The sequence below is a fragment of the Meleagris gallopavo genome, chromosome 2 (assembly GCF_905368555.1).
Source record: "Meleagris gallopavo chromosome 2, MGAL_WU_HG_1.1, whole genome shotgun sequence".
Classification (NCBI taxonomy): domain Eukaryota; kingdom Metazoa; phylum Chordata; class Aves; order Galliformes; family Phasianidae; genus Meleagris; species Meleagris gallopavo.
The window spans coordinates 106,699,623-106,718,145 of NC_139405.1; the positions used below are offsets into that span (position 1 = coordinate 106,699,623).

Below are 18,523 nucleotides of genomic sequence, written 5' to 3' on the forward strand. Positions count from 1 at the left end.
CGAGCGCCCTGTGGGGCCGGGCCCCGGGTGCCACCGCCCCCGTTGTGCGCAAAAGCAGCTGCCTTGGGGCCGGGGAAGGTGTTCCTGCTCGTATTTCTCTCATTTGAGACGTCCTTCAGCCTCCTGCAGGCTGCAGCCATGTTCCCCTCGCAATTGGGTCTGTGTGTGTGGGACTGAAACGTGCATGTCTTCAGAACGGGCTGCAGAGCCTGCCCTCCTCGTGGGAGAAAAGGAGGGGCAGATCTGTACCTCAGTGCTCAAAATACTCAATAGGAAAAGAGCTTGTGCTCGTTTACCATCTGTTATATATATACCTACATATTAGCAGTGAAATAGTGGGTTGTAACACTGATACGGGTTTCCCTCAATGTGAGTTTTCATGTATAGGAAGCAGGAAGGGAAAGTTCCCGTGGAAAAGTTTCTCTTAAGTGTAACAGATAAAGACAGTCACATCAATCACCGCAGAGAAAAGAGGGTTTTGTGTTTCTTCCCTTTGGTGCTTTTAAGGCAGAGCAGGCTGTGATTCACAGGCAGGCAGCAAGATCTGAGAGTTTGTAAGCAGAAGTCAAGCAGAGAGAAACACAGAGACAAAAAGCAGCAGGAAGAGATAAAGGCGTCTGATGAGCTCAAAAAAGGGAAATAACTTGAAGGCCAAGCAGGGCTGAAAGGCAGCAAGCAGACAGTGAGGAACTTGGATGTGGGTGTTGGGGCATAAACAATCTCTGATTTCTCCTGCTGTGGTATCCAGACATCATTCAGCAGTTATCCTGGGCACAACAAGGGCCAGTACCTTCCTCAGGGAAGGAAACTTGCCTCCTTGGGCCGTGTGTTATTCTGTAAGATAGTGACAGCAGCTTTTTTACAAGACCACGTGGCAAAGTGCCTGTTATGCACAGCTTGCAATGGGGCAGGAGAGCTGCAATCCCACAGTTTGCAGGGGGGAACTAAAGCAAAGAGAGGTCATGAGATTTATGCAGTCACAGAGTAGAAGCTTCGGCTCTAGAGATGAGCAGAGACTGGATCAGAACACTTCAGATCCTTTGAGTGTCTGAAGGCAGATGGGGATGAAGGAAGTCATGGCAGAAAGGGGCATCTTTGACACCAACTTCTGTACATTCAAATCAATCTTGGCAAGGTTAGGACAAGCCTTATCAGCCTTTTGCATCTCTACAACTCTACTCATAAAAAGCAAAAGGATCAGTTTTTCCTGTATCAAGATTTCCTAGCTCTTATCTGCTTAAAGCCCATGTATTTTGGAGGAAAGGCTGTGCTGTTATGTGTATTCACACCCCTGTAATGTATGGCAATAAAAAGCCCAACCTGTGAATCCCCATGCTACAGGAATGGCCGATATTTCAGTATGCCCTATCTGTGCCCTGAGGGATCCAAGGACTACTTACAAAGGGTTTGTTAAAAAACACTTTGAAGTATAGGCTTGCTGGCAGTAGGCTGAAATGTGATACCCACAAGCCTGGTAAAATCAGGGATTCATAAATCAGAATGCTGTCCCACACTGCTTTCTACACTGCTTTGTTGTCATTTGTACATTGCACACCTGGATTTTTCCTGTCTTCCATACGCCATCTAGCCCTCTAGCTCCAATGGACAAACATTTGATAAAGGTATGTTAGCGTGCTGCTAAAAAATGAGCTTAGCACTCTTCATAGCTAGAGGAACTGCTTTTGATTGAGACTGGATCTTACCTTCAACCTGAACAAAGCAAACAACATCAGAATAAATAAGCTATCACTGGGGACAGCTGCAGAATTTAAGACCCAGCAGGTGGCTTAATCCCTTATATTTCAGGTATGTTCAATCCTCATTTTCACGCTGGATGAACATACTTCTCTCTCTGGAGTCAGCAGGAGCAGCAAGCAACGTGGGGAAGCATTCTTCCCCTGACCTACTTGCAGAGCCAAGCATCAACAGCTGCTTAACAAAAGAAAGAAGGAAATATCTCATTTGGAGCTCCTTGCTAAGGCTCTACCTCATATTCCCAGAGATCTGAAAGGATAAAACCAGGCAAAGATTGCCTTGGGGTAAAAGAACCTCTTCTGACGTAACTCAGAATATCTGCAGCAATATCAGGTGCTCGAGATCACACCTTCTCTCTCATTCTCTCCTCTGTGTGAAGGAGACAGATCAAAATGCTTTGTTCCTCTGACTTGGAAGCTCTTGTATTTTTTGCATTTGACTTCATCTGCTTGGGATAAGCCCATTCCCTCTGTTGCTAATAACAGTCTCTAGCTTTCCAGGCATTGAGGAGTTGTATGCGTAAAATGAAATAGTAAAGGCCATGTAGGAAGTGCATTCCCTGAAGCAGTATTGCCGAGCAGCATACCACAAGCCTCTATTTTTGTTTCTTGTTAAAAAGGTTAACAGCCTTGTTGTTCTGTTTTGGTATTTTGTCCCATTCTTCTTCAGTTTTTACTTCATGGAAACATAAAACCTTGGCTTAACTTGTCTGGCAAAATCCCTGTCACTTATGCAGAGGGCGAGACGTTTGCAAAGCACATCCCTGGCTCGGAAATGCATCTCTTTGCAGGGCTGGCTGCATGCCCGCTTGAGTGGGAGCATTTTTTTCCTAAGCCTGTCTGCAGAGTTCCAGCAGGGCCTGGAGGCTGTGCTTTCGTGGCACTCGGGCCTCTTGCAGCCACGAAGGTGAAGGCATCTCGCCCTCTGCTGGGTGGAAGCACAGTAGTACAGAGGCCTTGCTCTGTATATGACGATAAGAAATAATGATTGAAATTACCAGCATAGTGCTAACAGAAAAAGCGCAGACTTCTTAAGTGACTGAAATTCACACTGATGTATATCCTAGAGGTGGAGTATGTATGCGATTGTGTGTGGTCGCACTGGGCTTTAAATCAGGAATGATGGGAGAGAGAGAGTTCCCAACAGCCCAATGAGGGAGTGGTGGACGGAGCTGACAACCAAAGGGCCTGGAGCTGTTGGAGCCATTAGGATGCTCAGAGGCTGGAATCCCTCTGCTACAGAGATTGGTTGAAAGCTGGCAGTGTTCAGCCTGGAGAAGAGAAGAGAAGAGAAGAGAAGAGAAGAGAAGAGAAGAGAAGAGAAGAGAAGAGAAGAGAAGAGAAGAGAAGAGAAGAGAAGAGAAGAGAAGAGAAGAGAAGAGAAGAGAAGAGAAGAGAAGAGAAGAGAAGAGAAGAGAAGAGAAGAGAAGAGAAGAGAAGAGAAGAGAAGAGAAGAGAAGAGAAGAGAAGAGAAGAGAAGAGAAGAGAAGGCTGAGAAGGAGAACGTATAGCAGCCTTCAGGTACTAACCCCTAAAGGTTAAGATGGAGACGGACTCTTAGCCAGGGATTTGAAGTGGCAGAACAAGAGGAAATACCTTTAAGCTAAAAGAAGGTACATGAAAACATAGTAACTATCACAGTTACTATGAAGCCTAGAAGGTGCCTTGAAATACAGCTAAAACCACATCCTATTGATAATTATTGTCTACTCCTACTGTAAGGCCATACTTTCTTCCTAATGATTCATAACCTTCTGTATTTGTGCTTTAGGGAAATTCACACCACACCAATCATTTTACTTTCACAGTTTTGTTTGTTTGTTTTTTTTCACTGAAAGCTTTTAAATAATGATCAGTACAGTACAAAGCTTAAAACATTACCAATGTTTTCAACAATACAAAGTCAGCAGATGGAAGGTGGGAAGGGGATGGTTAATATCTAACACCCATACCCTTCTCTACTTCCCAGGTGAAAAAAAATACAAACTCTTTTGTCCTTTTGTTTAGTAACAAACAGTGCTTAAAAATAATCTTGTCAGTAAAAAATGTAAATTGCAAGGCACATGAGGAACCCGTCCTTGCCCTGCTACACAAATCACTAGGCAAAAATCCAGGTTTAAGGCAAGTTTAAGGTACCTCTCTCCATCCTCCCCCTTCTGCTCCATACACCAGGGAAATCCTGTCCCCTGTTAAAAACAACCACAGACCAGCAGATAACAAAGAGGCTGCCCCTGGTTCCTTCGATATAAATCCCTGGAGGTAACAGCATAAGGCACATTGGGATGACTTCTCAGCTGACCTGTGCAGATCCAAGTTGTGAGATCTGCTACAGTACTATCGTAGGACCAGAGATTCTTGAGGGTGAGGACCTTCAGGATTCAAAAAGTGCTTACCTCCCTGCCACCGGGACACCCAGCCCAGCCGTGCCTCCTCAAAGGAGCACCAGGATGGACGAAGCCGTGCTCCAAGCAGCGAGCCCAAAGGAGAAGACCTTGGCAGGCTCTCAGTTTAGCACAGCTGCACTTTTACTTTTTACTTTTACACTTTTACTGTCTCAGAAGCTCTGGTCTCCTCTAGATCAACAGCACAGTTCTCAGGAGGGCATTGGCAGCCACTTCCCAGTCCCTCCCCTCTTGTGGTTGAACAGAGTGCTCAGCATGTTGAGTTTGCTCAGGTAGGCAGCCAGGTGCATAAGGCATAAGTCCTGGGGTGAAGGAACAAACCTCTTTGTTGGAGGAAGACGAGGAGGATGGAGACAGACACAGGGGAAGCTCCAGTGTAGACAAGTCCCTTAAGACACCAAGGGTGCACCGTCACAGCAGCAGCAATCTGGGTGGCAGTCGCCTGCAAAATTGACCCATCATAGTAATGAGGAAGTCAGCTCCAGGTCTGAGTGCAGGGCCATGCGGGCACATGAGTGGCTTCACTTGAAGGGTACCATGGGGATATGCAGAAACACCACTACTGTCACACCACAGATGATTCAGAAGCAGAAGTTCCACTTCTGCTGTAGCACGGAGATGACATTTGACCAGAAATACCTCGGAAAATTCATGAAGCACCTCCTACTGTGCTGTGAACTGGACAGCATTACTGTAATCATACTTCTTTAGCCAAGGGCAGGACGTCACATATTTTCACAGCCTTAGAGAAGCAAACGCCCGGGTGACCCCTGTCTTTTGATACCAGTATTACTAAGTGATAACAGCACAGTCTGCTGTTAGCAGCAATGCCCACTCCATCCGTTTTAGTTCAGAACAAAACTGTGGACCAGCCTGTAACTGGCTTATTCTCCATTATCTGCCACAAAAGCAAAGCAAATTTGGCTGTGAGAAGCAGCACCGCTCCTACTGGTCTTCTCCCAAACTGAGAAGAGACCCACATGTGCAGGCAGCACTGCTGGCCAAGTAAGCTGGCTGGATGTTAAAACCAGGAGAAAATTACTGACATTTTTTCAGTAGGGTTGGTTTTCTGCTGGTCCATCTCCCAGCCATTTTCAAGCTCCATAGTCAGATAAACCTCTGTGCAAAAGGTGCAGTGTGAGGAGGTGTAAGTCAATAAGCAGAGTAGGAAATGAAGTCATTACCAATTTCTGAGTGCTCCCAAGCTGGGCTAGATGTGAACAAGGAAGCCTACAGTGATGGGAAAGGGTGGACTAGATGACTTCTCCAAATTTTTCCTGTGATTTCTTCTCTTGTAATCAAAAATTGCTCTCCTCATCCTTTGCACTTAATTTATCAGTTAGGTCAGAGTTTCAGCTTTGTGCACAAAACCTTTTTGTTGTGGCAGCAAGGTACCTATTAATAGGTAGTTTTCAAAGATGTTGTTGTTTGGCCCCCATGCTCTTCCAGCAGCACGGCATTACTTCCTTCAAGCTAATCTTGACCCAGCTAGGAGGCTCTGTAGATAAAAAAGCCGAAGGCAAAACCTTTTTGGGTATTAAATCAGGCATGCATGCACATGCACAAATACATCTCAATAGTTAAAAACCAGATCAAGTGCAGAAATCGGTGCTTGCCTTGACAAATCATATCCCCAACCCTAAAGTCTTCCTGCTCGATACCAGCAACCACCATTCATTTGCCTGCCCTTGGATTCAGTGAGACAGATCTCTGGCTGGAATTGATCCCACACCTTTCTTGCTTTCAGTGAAGATTTATACATCGTGGTATAGATGTCATGGCATTTGAGGCTTCAGGTCTTCTGTAAGAATACAGCTGGAAGGACTCAGAGATAACTGTGAAAAGTGAGCAGTACGTTCAACAGAAGGTAGGTAGTCTGGAATCTATCTGTATGGGCATCCAGTCCTCTAAGTGCTACTAACTTCAGTGCTACAATATGGCTCCATACCTCAAATATCCCTCCAGCAATTACAGAAGAGATTCATTTAGCTGAGGACACTGTAAAACAACCCTTCCTGCTCTCTGGACAGGAGTGACTCACAGACACCGGTGTTCCTCACCACTATATTTGCTACTCCACACAAGAACCTCCAAGTTCCGAGGACAAACCCATTCCAAGGTTACAAAAGACCTTAATTCTGTCAACCTGCTCCTGCCTTTTGCCATTCTACCTTCATCTAATGCCGATAAAGACACGCCTGATTCAAAGCCCCATAAGTCGGAGAAGAGCAACCTTGCAGATTCACGGCCATCTTTCCCACAAGGTCTACCAAAGATTGCTTGGCATCCTGAAAAGAACCATTAAGAAGGGAATAAAGACTCCACATCCACTTCACTTTCATCCTCTTTTGGCCATGACCATTCCAGGAGCCCTAGGAGGCCCAGGCCCCAGCTGCTTTCCCATTCCAGACAGATCACACCCAAGTTAGTTCTGTACTGCATGGTCAGAATTGGAGGCCAGTCAGACTCCCATGGCAGATGATATGGAATCAGTCTTTGCAGGAATGTATGAACATGTCACACAGGCAGAAAAAGAGACACTTCTCTCAACAAATATATTTCCCCTCCCAGTGCCAGCATCTTGAATGCTGATGGTCACAGGAGTGCTCAACCTCTGCCACTGCTACCGAGAAAAGCTACGAAAATCAGCTCCAACCTATTCCAGGGCCAAGTCCTCAAAGGCAAGTAAGCACTTAAAATGGAAAGCAGGAGCCTCTGAAGAGCTGGGACAGCCTGCTTAGCTTTGCTAAGCAGTTTTACCGCGGATGGTGCAATTGTGCAGAAAGAAAAGATATAGATGACCTAACATCCCCAACCAGGGGGTGGCTGGACCACAACAGTGCCTGGCAGACATGGGGGTCAGGTTCAGTTCCAGTTGATTCTAGAGGACTCTAGGTCAAGTCTTGGTCTGCAAGCATACTTTGCTGATGTTACTTCAGCAACCTGCTGTTGAGATACTTCAGGGGGTCATAGATAAAATCTGGTTTAGCTGAGCTGGAGCTGGAAAAGGATTAATCCAGCCACTGTAACACACACCCTTGCAAATGAACCCTAGAAATGAAATCTTACAACTGCCTTTGATGTTAGCAAGTCTCTCCTCAGCCAGCAGAAATGGCAAAACCCAAAGACGTCAACATGTCCACTCGGAGGCCTCATGGTGGGTTCTCCACTGTGCTGTGAGCCCTAGAAAACCCTTCTACAGTTGCACAGCCCCCTGGCTACCATCCTTCACGTTCAGCAAGGTATCTCCCACAGGTTCACTAGAGAGAACAAAGAACCTCTGCCTATTCCAGTATCCTTGGTTAAGTGACTTTTGTGGCTTAAAACACCCCACGTCCCCCTGCATGGCAGAAGGCAGCTCCTGCTGTGAAAATGCATCCAGCATGAAGTATCCAGCCCTCCACCCCAGTCCAAGGTCCAGGTTAGTCACAGTGTGTTAGGCAAATAAGCCAGTTATGCCTCTAAGATGCTATGCCCCTTTTCTTAATATTTTTTTTCTTTTTGGGTGGTGTCATGCCCATCACCTTCACGATTCTCAGGAGTCCTTTTTAGCCAGGATGGCCTTGATCCTGCATCGCAGGATGTAAGCTGTGATGGCACTGCAGGCCACCAAGCCGAAAAAAGAGATGCAGGAGAGATAGATGGAGAAAGGCCCATGTCTTTTTAGGAAGATCTCCTGCCTGTTCTTGTAATCCAAACAAATGGCCTCCAGCTGCGATAGGGTGCAGATAGCCAGGAAGGTGTGGAAGATCTGGTGGGCATGGCCAATGATATCACAGGAGCCAGGGAAGTACTTCTCAGGAACCGGGCAGGAGAAGAAATAAGCACTGATAAGGAAAAACAGTATCTGGTACGTGTGGTACCAAGCAGCATCTTCCTCACAGCCCCCCAGGTGACACACGACCACCCGGTGAGCGACAGGACTGATATCCAAGATGAAGGCCAGCCCGGCTGGGATCACCTGGCACATTTTCCTCATGATGGGGTAAGGCCGTCGGTACCGGTATTTGGCGTAGCAACATCCAGCACACGACAGCCAGCCACAGAAAGCAGCTGCCGGGAGGAAGAAAAGCCAGAATTTGTCATACCACGCTTGGTCGGAGCTGTAGTAGAAGTGGGCCAGGGCACTACCGTACTGGTAGGTGCTGACTCCGACGTAGTCCACGAAGTAGAAAGTGTAGTGGTACAGCTCTGACTTGGACTGCAGCAGGTGGGCCAGGAGGCTGCAGGTCAGGTAGGTGACAGAGGAGAGGACAAAGATGAGCAAAGGCAAAGACCAAGCATCCAGGGGTAGTTGCTCGCCCTCCACAAATGCTTTGAACCTCAGCAGCACGGCCAGCGCCGCCAGGAGATGAGTCCAAACATTCACCACCTCGTTGTGCTTCTGGAAGAGGCTGAGGAAGTAGTACCTCCAGTCCTGCCCAGTGGGACGGTACCCGGCGTGGATGTATGGCTCACGGAAGAGCTGTGGCACTTCTCCCTCTGGGACGGTGCACGGCATCTTGGGGAAGCCATCCTCCAGCAGGCGGGGAAGGCGGCTGAGCTGCGGCCCGCTGAGGGACAACGTGCTGAGGCGCTCCAGGATGGCCGTCATCATGGGGGAACGTCGTCCTCGTGCCCTGCAGGAAGGACAGAGGGAGGAAATGTTAATGGGAATGTACTGGGAGAAGAGCGTGGTAGTGCTGCTGGGTGAGATACAGCACGGTGAAAATATCAGGAAGAATTTATCCTCAGAAAGAATGGTGATGCACAGGAACAGGATGCCCAGGGAGGTGGTGGGTCACCATCCCCGGAGGTGTTCAGGAACCGTGGAGATGTGAGGAACATGGTCTGTGAGCATGGTGGGGTGGGCTGCAGTCGGACTCGGTAATTGCAGAGGTCTTTTCCAAACTTCACGATTCTATGGTGATATCAAGATGCAGGCTCTGCCTGGAGAGGCAAAGGGCTTTTCTTGACTTGGCAGACCTAAATTCAGCATGGAGGAGGATGTCTCTGTGGTTCGGCCTAGATTAGATAGAAACAGAAACAATGACATCCTGCCCTTAGTCCCCACCTCCTTGGCAGTCTCATGGGACATGTTTAGGGCTAGCTGCCAGTAAGAGGGTGCAAGAAGCAGTTAGGGGAGATTTAACAGTTCAGGAGAGATTTAGACTGGATATAAGCAGTTTTTTTTTTTTTTTACAATAAGTGTAGTGAAGCACTGGAACAGAGTGCTGGGTACCCCATCCCTGGAGGGACCCAAGGTCAGGCTGGATAGGGCTCTGAGCACCTGATGCAGCTGTAGGCATCCCTGTTCATTGCAGGGAGTAGGACCATATGGCCTTTAAATGTCCCTTCCAACTCAAATGATTCTATGATTCTAAAGCATCTGTGGAGGGGGTTTTTGACACTTTCAGCCAAAACAAACCACTCAGGGACAAAACTAGGACATAATGATTGATCTAAGGGTAACTTGCTTTTCTTTAAGTGGATTTGCAACCAAATCCTGGAGGCTACAAATAAGGCTGGCTTCCCTGCCACATAATTTACAGATGGGTTGCATGCCCAGGGCTGCAGCAATCAGTTGGGCAGAGGGGAAAGGAGAGAATTCCACAGCCCTCATCTCCCCCTATGGAAGAGGCAGCAGGACTGGGAGATGTTAGTGAAATGAGAGGAGCTGGGCTAGATAACCTTGCAGTGTTGACTTCACCCCTAATAACCTGTTTCCCTTCCACCCAAGATGCTTCTCTTCCCTGCTGGCATTTACATTACATTAAAAAAAAAAAAAAAAGAAGAAGAAAAAAGAACTCATCACACACGACTGTACTTAGACTGAATTTGATGCTGATGAACCAGACTTTGTACTCGTGTCCAGCAACACAAGCATATTTGCAGGACTGGGGCTGGACTCCTAAGCTCATATACACCCAAGTGCATAGAGACAACCAGAAAATAAGTAAATGGTAATGAGTATTTTGCATGAGTGTGGGAAATGCTTTATTTTTCTTTTGTAGCATCTGCTGCAAAAGGCAGAGGACTAGTCTAAGCAGATACACACCAGGAGGCCCTCAGCAAACTGGGGACACCGTATGATGTTAAAAACCAAGAGGAAGTGGAAGCAGAGATGGGAGCTGACAAACAGTCCCAGGGTGAGATAGCACAAAGAGCCAAGTCTGAGCAGACTCTGCACTGGCTTGCAAGTCCCACTTCCCCTCACAACTCAAAGCTTCTGATAACAGACAAAACATTTTCACTTTACTTCCTTGTTCTAGCAGATGGGATCTGTCATAACTGACATTACTGCATTTTCCAGCCAGTTCTTTCTCCTCGTGCTTTCCAGGCTTTCTTCGTTAGCATCTCTCAGGCCTGTTTGGTTTTTTTCCTTTTTTTGCCACAGAGAAAGTGGCTGCTGTGTCTGCTGGAGCCACCCTACAAGAGTTGGAAGGGAATGTGGTTCCTAAAATGGAGTAATTTAGTGTCACAGCTGTGCAAAGCTGAAGGCAGGGCCCTCACTGAGGGTTTGACATTGGCAGATTCCCTTTATTCCTGTCCTAAGGGGGCAGACCCATGATGGGACATGTGCTTCATCCAGCAGCTTGTGTATTCCTAGGGGATACGTGCCAAAATTTGGGAAGGCAGATTTGAACTCTGAGAGAATAGCGTGAAAAATGGACAACACTCCCCGTCCCCAGTTCCAATCAAGGTACATTCATTTGATACAGTCTGTTCCGACTCCTTATTGCTGATGGAGAAAGAAAAAACTCATTCATTCAACTTAATCTAGACCTCAGCTTCAGGATAAAGCAGAGCCCAGGCAAGGAGAGCAGCATTGCAATACTTCTCCTCTATTGCTCTATATGAATGCTGTTCCAGCTACAAGTACACAGCACAAGACTATATGGGCTGCTGTGGGGAAAGCTAACTCCAGACCCAATACCGGGTTAATGGTTGGACTTGATGATCTTGAAAGTCTTTTCCAACCTCAGTGGTTCTCTGATCCTGTATCTCCTGCGGATGAGCTGGGCAGGACTTGAGGCTGAGCACAATGTGGTGGGAAGGGCAGGAAGGTTTTATGCACGTTTGACTGAGATGATGTTTGACTTCCTGGTCTAGATGCAAAGAGGCTACATGAAGCCTGTTTGTGTTCACCTCCCCAGGCAGGCTCTGCAAAACCCCCCATGAACTGGTGGTGTCTCTCCAGCACAGGCAGTTTCGAGCTATGGAAAGCAGCTTCTCAGGGTTTTGAGCACAATCCCATGACCCAGTCATGACGATCCATTTTGCAGCAGCATGTCTGCTTCAAGGACAGGCTCTCTTGGGTCAGCATGCATCATGTAGAGCCCCAACCCATTGCCAGTCATTGCAAACACCACCAGGCTGCCCTGGTACTGCAGCAGCTGATTGCATCTATTTGCCTAGGCATCTGCTGCCTCCAGATGATGTGGAGGGGTGTGAGTATGGACTCTGAAATGCTTTGGGTATCCTAAACTCGTCTACCTGTCTGTCCACCTGCTCTCACGTGTTCGCCTCTCACAGCATTTGCTCTGATATGACCCAAGCAAGAGGGCTTACCATAAAACTGTCCAAATTGGAAGAGACCTTTAAGGAAGGGCCCACTCCCTGCACTGAACAGGGACACCCACAGCTCCACCAGTGCTCAGAACCCATCCAGCCTGACCTTGGCTGTCTGCAGGGATGGGGCACCACTGCCTCTTTCTGCAACCTCTGCCAGTGCCTTACAACACTTATGACAAAGAAACTTTTCCCAATTTAAATTTCCCTTCTTTTAGTCTGAACCATTTCCCTCTGTCCTATCACCTAACTTCCAGCATTTGCTCTGATATAACCCAAGCATGATGGCTTAAACTCCATCGCCCAGCATCCCTTTAACTAAGCATGGTCCAAGGGTCTGGGTTTCCTGCAGGGGGTTCAGTGCTGCATCTTCACCTCAACTCATCCCAGCACAATGCTGCAAAACCCTCCAGAAAGGTGCATAAGCACCAAAATTGGTGCTTGTGATGACAAGGTGCAGGGAGAAAGGGCTCCCAGAGTTCCCCAAAAGAGACAAACACTCGTGCTGACACCGGGAGATCAGAAACTGAAAAACCTGGACAAAGCTTGGATTGCACAAGCAAAAAGCAGGGTGCAAGGATGCAGATGGATGCAAGGGGCATGCTGTGATTTCCACTACCCCTGGCATGCCTGCTTTGCATGTTGATGAGCATATGAAAGGGACAGCAGCATCTGTACCAGGCACAGGCTGGCTCTGGTTTGCACACCAGGATTTTGCCATGGTCTCATTCTGGATACAGCAAGCATCACCCTTGAGCAGTGCTAGGGGAAGGCTGGGCACTGAGAGGACTGAGGAGCGCTAGGGGAAGGCTGGGAACTGAGAGAAGAGATTCTTCCTGGCTGGGAAACGCCAGGTTTTACAGTGCAGAGGGAGGAGCAGACATTTTCAAGCTAACAGTCCGAAATCACAAGAAACACATGCGGTGCTCAGACAAACAGTGAGTAAATCAGGAATCCGGCAGGCTTATTTTAAACCAAACTTGTGACACCGAGAAGCGAGAACAAGTTGGCAATTTCCAGCCGTCATGTGATGGACAAAGCAACGAGCAATTAAAGAAAAGGGAGCGAGAAGGGGAATGAGAACAAAAAAAAGAGAGAGAGAGAGAGAAACCCCAAGGTCAGCACTGGCTGTTTTGCGTTCACAGAGCCCCTATTCTTTCCCTCCCGCGGGGGTGTCGGAGCAGCTGAAAGCCACATTCATCAGCAGGGCGCCTCGCTGCCATCCCCTCCTCACCCCCATCTCCGGGGGATTCACTGATTTTGGCTGCTCCCAATTAAAAGCAACCAAGTATCGTTTGTTCAGGGACGGAGCTGCCAGGAGGGGGTGAACGGTGGCCAGGCGGGATCATTGCAGCCACAATACGAACCGCGGCCCAGAGGAGGAACGATCCCGTTCCAATTTTCTCTCCCTTTCTTCAAAAGTAATTGGAAACTCGAGCTTTTTCCCAGCTCTTTTGCTTTTGGTCACAGTCTAATGGAAGGGTTTGAATGAGAAGATTTCCTGCAGGGTACGGCTGATTTTCCCACCAGCCCGGCCTCGGTGTTAACTCTGTAAGTCAGCCTGTAGCAGCTCGATGTATTGGCTTGCAGGATGCTGTGTGGGCATCAGGCATTGACACATGCACATCTGCTTCCAGACAGGCAGCAATGCCTGGGAAACAAAGCAGAGGGATCCAGAGAACTGAGCCCTGGGGAAGTCTTTAACAAATGCACTGCATTTATAAAGAAAAGTGGTTGCATACGGCATGAAAGTAACAACAAATTCCTGAATTCCACTCCTCTGAGAGCTGTGCGAAAGCCCATCGGCTGCACCACAGGTTGCTGTTTTGGAAAGGTTCCACCAGAGATGAGAAATGGAGATCCTAGAATGGCTCATAGCAGCAATTCTGCATCCACTCAGCACTATCAGAAAAGTGGAGGTCCCCCAAGAGCTCAGATGTTCTGCAAATTGGGTTTTCACCTCCCAGTATTAAATGAGGATACAAATCATAGACTCATAGAATCACAGAAAATCCTCATCTGCCTGAATAGAGCTAGGTATTGTGCTCCTAATGCGCTGCTGTAACACACCAGGCCATGCTGGGACTGCAGAACAGAACACTGCACTGAATGTTTTATTTTCCTTGACACGTTTGTGTGCCCAGTTACATCCACATCAGCCCAATAGTTGTGTTATGAGTACTCAGCCAACAAGGACTCTGTACGGGTCGGGATGCTTTGGAAAGAAACTGGTGATATAGAATCATAGGACCATCTAAGCTGGAAAATACCTTCAAGATAATCAAATCATAGAATCACAGAATGGTTTGGGTTGGCAAGGACCCACCCAGCTCCTGCTGTGGGCAGGGACACCTCCCACAGCCCAGGCTGCCCACAGCCCCATCCATGGCCTCGGGCACTGCCAGCAATGGGGCACCCACAGCTCTCTGGGAGGCAGTGCCAGTGTCTCGTTGCCCTCAGTGTGGAGGATTACTTCTTTCCATCCAATCTATTTCTCCCCTCTTTTAGTTTAAGGCCATTACTTCTGGTCCTATGACTACACTTTCTGACAGAGTCCTTTCCACCTTCCCTGTAGGCCCCTTTAGCTATTGGAAGGTTACAATGAGAACTCCCCAAAGACTTCTCCAGACTGAATATACTCAGGTCTCAGCCTGTCCCCATAGGACAGGTGCTCTACCCTCTGAGCATCTTCATGTCCTCCTCTGAATGCGCTCCAACAGCTCCACATCCTTGTGCTGGGGCCCAGAGCTGTACGCAGTGCTTCAGCTTGGATCTCACAAGGCCCCACCACCAAGTCCAACCATCAACCTTACCTACTGAATCCTATCACTAAACCATGTCTCTTAGTGATGTTATGGTGGAGTCACCGTCCCTGGAGGTGTTCCAGAACTGTGGACACGTGGCACCGAAGGATGTGGTCAGCAAGCATGGTGGGGATGGGCTTACAGTTGACTTAGGGCTCTTAGAGATGATCAACCTTAATGATTCTACGATTCACTGGAGACCTTGAAGGGCAAGCTGGAAAGTAACCTGAATTCTGCTCAGAAGCAAAGTAACCTAATGAAAATTTCACAGAGTATAGCCCAAATTCTACCTTTCTGTATATACTCACGGCACAGAGCTGAAGCAGGGTTTGTCCAAGTTTGTGTTAATTGGGAGGTTAATGCCTGATGATGACAGGACAGCATCCATTGAGGACAGTAGGAGATGGCAGGGTTCCCTTGCTGCTGGTGGTGGCATCTCCCCTGCAATTCCTGGTCAGAAAGCAGCTGGGCTGGCTGCCCGTTGAACTGTGCAGAGCCATGAGTGCCTCTCAACGTGAGCTCAGCACTGCCTGCACCTTGGGCTGGATCCAGGGGATGAGAGCAGCAGGGACAGCAGCGTGAGCACTGAGCTCAGTAGGGATGGAGCAACAAGTTCTGCAGCAAAGTGTTGGGGACACAGCACCCTGCAAGGTCCCGAGGTATGCTGGGCACCCAACGTTAGGAAACCAAAGACTTGGATGTAGGATTTATTATAGACTTGAACCCAGAGCCAGGGTTGGAAGGGACTCTGGAGATCATCTAGCCCAACTCCCCACCAAAGCACTTCCCTACAGTAAATTACACAGGAAAGCATCCAGGTCGGTTCTGAATATCTCCAGAGAAGGAGACTCCACCACTTGTCTGGGCAGTCTGTGCCAGTGCTCCATCACCCACAAAGTAAAGTTGTCTTTCTACATGTTTGTATGGAACTCCCTATGTCCCAGTTTGTGCCCACTGCCCTTTGTTCTGTCACTGGGCACCACTGAAAAGAGCCTGGCCCCACGCACTTGACTCCCACACTTTAGATATTGATAACCATTGATAAGATCCCTCCTCAGTCTTCTCTTCTCCAGACTGAACAGCCCCAGTGCTCTCAACCTTTCCTCATACAGGAGATGCTCCAACCCCCTCCGCTGGACTCTCTCCAGCAGTTCCCTGTCTGTCTTGAGCTGAGGAGTCCAGAACTGGACACAGTGCTCCAGATGTGGTCTCCCCAGGGCAGAGCAGAGGGGAGGATCACCTCCCTCTCCCCACTGACCACACTCTGTGCCATGCACCTCAGGAAACCACTGGCCTTCATGGCTACCAGGGCACACTGCAGGCTCATAGCCAACCAAGACACTGAGATTCTTCTCCGCAGAGCTCCTTTCCTGGAGCTCAGCCCTAACCTGTACTGATGTCTGCAAGTCAACTTGCCCTTGTTGAACCCCATCAGGTTCCTCTCTGTCAACTCTCAGCCTGCCCACATCTCTGTGAATGGCAGCACGGCCTTCTGCTGTGTCAGCCACTCCTCCGAGCTCTGTATCATCAGCAAAATTGCTGAGGTTGCATTCTATCCCTCCATCCAGGTCATTGATGAAGATGTTGAATGAGACCAGACCCACAGGTTTTTCTATCTGACCTCACTACACCTTTGTTCTTTGCCGTTTCTAGATTTGCTCACCAGTTTCTTCCCCCTACCCACCCACCCACAAAACTTTCAGGTAGGTGCGAGATATCAGGGAGCAGCCTGCACCCACCAGGTGGAGCACCCTGACCTACTGCCTACTTGGGCTCACCAGCACGGAAACAAGAGCAAAGCACACTCCCCATCAGTGACCTGTGTCTGCCACGTATTTGCACACTCCTGGCACAGTTTTGTTGTAGCCACCCACATGCAATTTGGGAACTCCACCTTGCTTTAGAGCGAACAGGGTTTAGGCATGCAGGCAGCTGTACCCTGCCAGCGAGCTGTCATTCAGTCATGCAGTGATGGAGTGGGGTGGCTGACCTGACCTGCTTCACACGCCAGCACTGGATTGAGCTGAATGGTGCCACAGAAATGCCCATTTTTTCTCCCCACGGGCTGAAAAGGAAATTTGGATTTGTTTCAACCACATTTTGCTTTCACAACTTACATCTCCTCCTGCCACGTCTGTGCAGCATCCTTCCCTCCCAACGCTGTGCACACAGCATCCCTGGGGCCTCTTTGCCACAAAAGCATTGCTAGAAGATATCTCAGGCTGAGGCTGCTTAACTTTACTACAAACAAGCCATCACCCACAAAGCCTGATGCTCAAAAACATTTTGAAGGCAGCAGATTTTCAAGCTTGGCTCATCAGAAAAAAATGCCCGTCCATCACGTGTGGCACCATCGCTGATGTGAGCAGGAAGAGAGGCAGCAAGCAGAGCCTGCAGCTGTGTGCCAGCCCTGGAGCTGTGAGCTGCTGTCCTCCCTTCACTCCAAGTCCTTATCCCTGTCCTCTGAGGTGAGCAGAGATGCCCCTTCAGCTGCACACAAAGCCTCCAGCAATGGCAAGTGAGGAGCAGATGGCTGACTTCCCCCTGCAAACGTGGGATGCTAGGGATTTGCTAGGGCAAAATTAAAGCATATGCGCCTGGGGGACATAAGGTATGGCCACCAGCTTGCAGATCTCATATGCAGCCCCATAAATCACGGCTCCTAGCAGCCTTCCAGGGCAACGCATTCTTTCTGTGCTCTGGGTTTGCTGCACAGAGGGACACAACCATCTCCTTGGCTCCAGGCACAGCTTCAACGTAAATACATACAAGCAGCAACGCCTGCAGAACGGCGATTCCCCTCAGGCCAGGGCCGTTAAAAAACAGCACCTTTGTGGGAGGAAATGTGCAAAGGCGTGCGGTTGGGCTCAGCAGGGCCGTGCTTCTAGGAATTGTCTGTGATACGCTGCACCCCTCCGAGCTGAGCTGAGAGCTGGAGCAGCGTGCTTGGCAGCTCGCCGTCCCCTCCATGCCCCAGCAGCGAGCACAAACAGCCCCGCAGCCCGCATTCCTCTCTCCAGGGCATCCAAATGTCCTTTCTCATGACCTTTCCATGACTGCAGCATCGCGGCGTCGCCCACGTCCTCATCCTCAGCCCTTCGGATTGTTGGCCATGCAGTGATCTCCCAGCTAAGTGCCCCTCTGGCATGGAGGGGTACCTCATAGAATGGTTTGAGTAGGAAGGAACCCTTCAAGGCCATCTGTCCCACTCCCTGCACTGAACAGGGACACCCACAGCTCCATCAGTGCTCAGAGCCCATTCAACCTGACCGTGGCTGTCTGCAAGGACGGGGCACCGCCGCCTCTCCGTGCAACCTGTGTCAGCGCTTCGGTGAACTCATTTCCCAGCCCCAACCATCCCACAGCACCCAACAGCCGAGCCACATCTCCATCCCACGGTGCAGAATAAAGACACCTGCAATCCCCCTGCAGAAGCGAGATGCTCACCTAGGGCAAACCCAACGCCCTCAGAATACAGCCCGACGAGCAAAACCCCCAAAACCATCACGGCGGAACCTGAAGCGGTTCTACTCCCTCTCCCTTCGCTTCACGTTCGCCACGAAGCCCGCTGTCCCCGCACTCACCGCACCGCACCGCACCGCACCGCACCGCCGTCTCCCGCGGCCGCCGCCTCCGGGCACCGCGCGCATGCGCACAGCCCCGCCCCAGGCTGTCCCCGCCGGCCGGGAAGTGCGGAGGAACGCAGGGAAAGACAGACGTTGTGTGTCTTTCTGCTCCTGTGGCTGCCGTACAACCGAGGCTTCGAGGGTATCGCTTTGTTTGCTTGCCCCGTGACGTGTTACATGTGCTCCTAGCTGCTCTGAGCTGAATGCTTGGGGTACTTTACACCCTGAATCACCCGCCACCCTCCCTCCTGGACAAACCCCAGGTGTGGTTATGTTTGCTCGGGAGATTGCTCCCAGCAGGTTCCAACTCAGCTGGGCCAGGTTGGGCTCTCCCTGTCCAGTCCCCATCCTTAAACAGGTGTCTGCAGGGGGTAAAATGGATAGGA

At 49.3% G+C, this 18,523-nt stretch overlaps 1 protein-coding gene across 4 annotated transcripts; it reads right to left on the minus strand.

Moving 5' to 3' along the window:
• Window positions 1-3,548: 3,548 nt before the first annotated feature.
• PAQR8 (progestin and adipoQ receptor family member 8) lies at window positions 3,549-18,315 on the minus strand. Of its 4 annotated transcripts, XM_085218340.1 has the most exons (3): window positions 18,096-18,123; window positions 16,507-16,576; window positions 3,549-8,775 (listed from the first exon to the last, which is right to left on the minus strand). In XM_085218340.1, the coding sequence occupies exon 3, from the start codon at window positions 8,751-8,753 to the stop codon at window positions 7,692-7,694; it is 1,062 nt and encodes a 353-aa protein (XP_085074466.1). In that variant the 5' UTR covers window positions 8,754-8,775; window positions 16,507-16,576; window positions 18,096-18,123; the 3' UTR covers window positions 3,549-7,691. The 4 variants fall into 4 exon arrangements, with proteins under 4 accessions (XP_085074466.1, XP_085074465.1, XP_010706470.1 ...); XM_085218339.1 differs by lacking the exon at window positions 16,507-16,576 and having other exon boundaries at window positions 18,096-18,315; XM_010708168.4 differs by lacking the exon at window positions 16,507-16,576 and having other exon boundaries at window positions 17,959-18,096.
• Between the last annotated feature and the right edge of the window lie 208 nt (window positions 18,316-18,523).